This window comes from Puntigrus tetrazona, chromosome 11 (genome assembly GCF_018831695.1).
Source record: "Puntigrus tetrazona isolate hp1 chromosome 11, ASM1883169v1, whole genome shotgun sequence".
NCBI classification, from domain to species: Eukaryota; Metazoa; Chordata; class Actinopteri; order Cypriniformes; family Cyprinidae; genus Puntigrus; species Puntigrus tetrazona.
The window spans coordinates 11526011-11526933 of record NC_056709.1 but is presented as its reverse complement, the minus strand read 5'-3'; the positions used below and the strand labels follow the sequence as shown (position 1 = coordinate 11526933).

The following is a 923-nucleotide window of genomic DNA, read 5'->3' as shown; positions in this document are numbered from 1 at the left end:
TCCGGCTCAACGCTCAGGTTTATTACGAGAGGTTCCGTCGAGCCACAGAAAGAAAGAAGTGAACGAGTAGAAAACAGGGTCCGGTTTACTGGTCCTTCAGCTCCTTCAGACGCTTGATGGCAGACTTGACCGTGACGGCGGACGTCGTGCTGCAAACAGGAGACCCTCGTTAGACATCACCAGACACACGCTCATGACCGTCACTAATCAGAGACACGCTCTTACTTGTACGTCCAGGCACCTCCGGCCACGGTTTTCATGCAGGAGCCGCAGTGCCAGATCCCTACAGCCTTTCTCTTCATCTTAGTCTGGACACACAAACCAGCAGTCAAACACAGTGCAACATTTAAAACATCTCCTCCGGATTTATAACGGCTATAATATTTTTAACACTTAAAATAACTGCTGCTTAATTCGCGCGACTTTGAAAAGCAATTTATTCCAGCGAAAAACAGCCGAGTTTTCAGCTTCGTTTCCTGCTCGAGAAACACTGACCATCAACAACGGCCGAGCAAGAGGAGAAACGTCCATAAGAGGAGAATAAAATATTAGGACTTATTATTAGGACTCCTGAAGGTCGTGTGACGCTGAAGACCGGACGAATGATGCTGAAGATGAACTGCACAATAAACGGCGGCTTTAAATAGCACAAGTCTTCTAGTGGAAGTAAAGCGCAGGCCTGGGGAGAGACTGGAGATGCCTCACCTTGCCGCAGAAGGAGCAGGTGTATTTCGAGTGCTGGCTGATCTCGATCTTCTTCACCATCTTCCTGAGGGACGCTCCGTAACGGGTGCCGTACTTCCCCACAATCCCCACCTTCTTGGTGCGCTTGGCCTGAGCGGGAAAACAGAGACACAGCCGATCGTTTCGATAAACGGGGAGCTTCTCAAACGAGCTTAAAAACACATCATTCATGGTGAGGC

General features: G+C 49.3%; 1 protein-coding gene across 1 annotated transcript in view; it reads right to left on the bottom strand.

Annotated features, from left to right (window-relative positions):
* rpl37a (ribosomal protein L37a) overlaps positions 1–923 on the bottom strand; it is a 1911-nt gene continuing 988 nt past the window's right edge. Inside the window, exons 2-4 of the mRNA XM_043251321.1 lie at positions 706–834; positions 226–308; positions 1–149 (exon numbers count right to left, since the gene is read on the bottom strand). Of these exons, the coding sequence (XP_043107256.1) occupies positions 86–149; positions 226–308; positions 706–834 (276 nt within the window). The 3' untranslated portion in view covers positions 1–85. The remainder of the gene's footprint in view (positions 150–225; positions 309–705; positions 835–923) is intronic.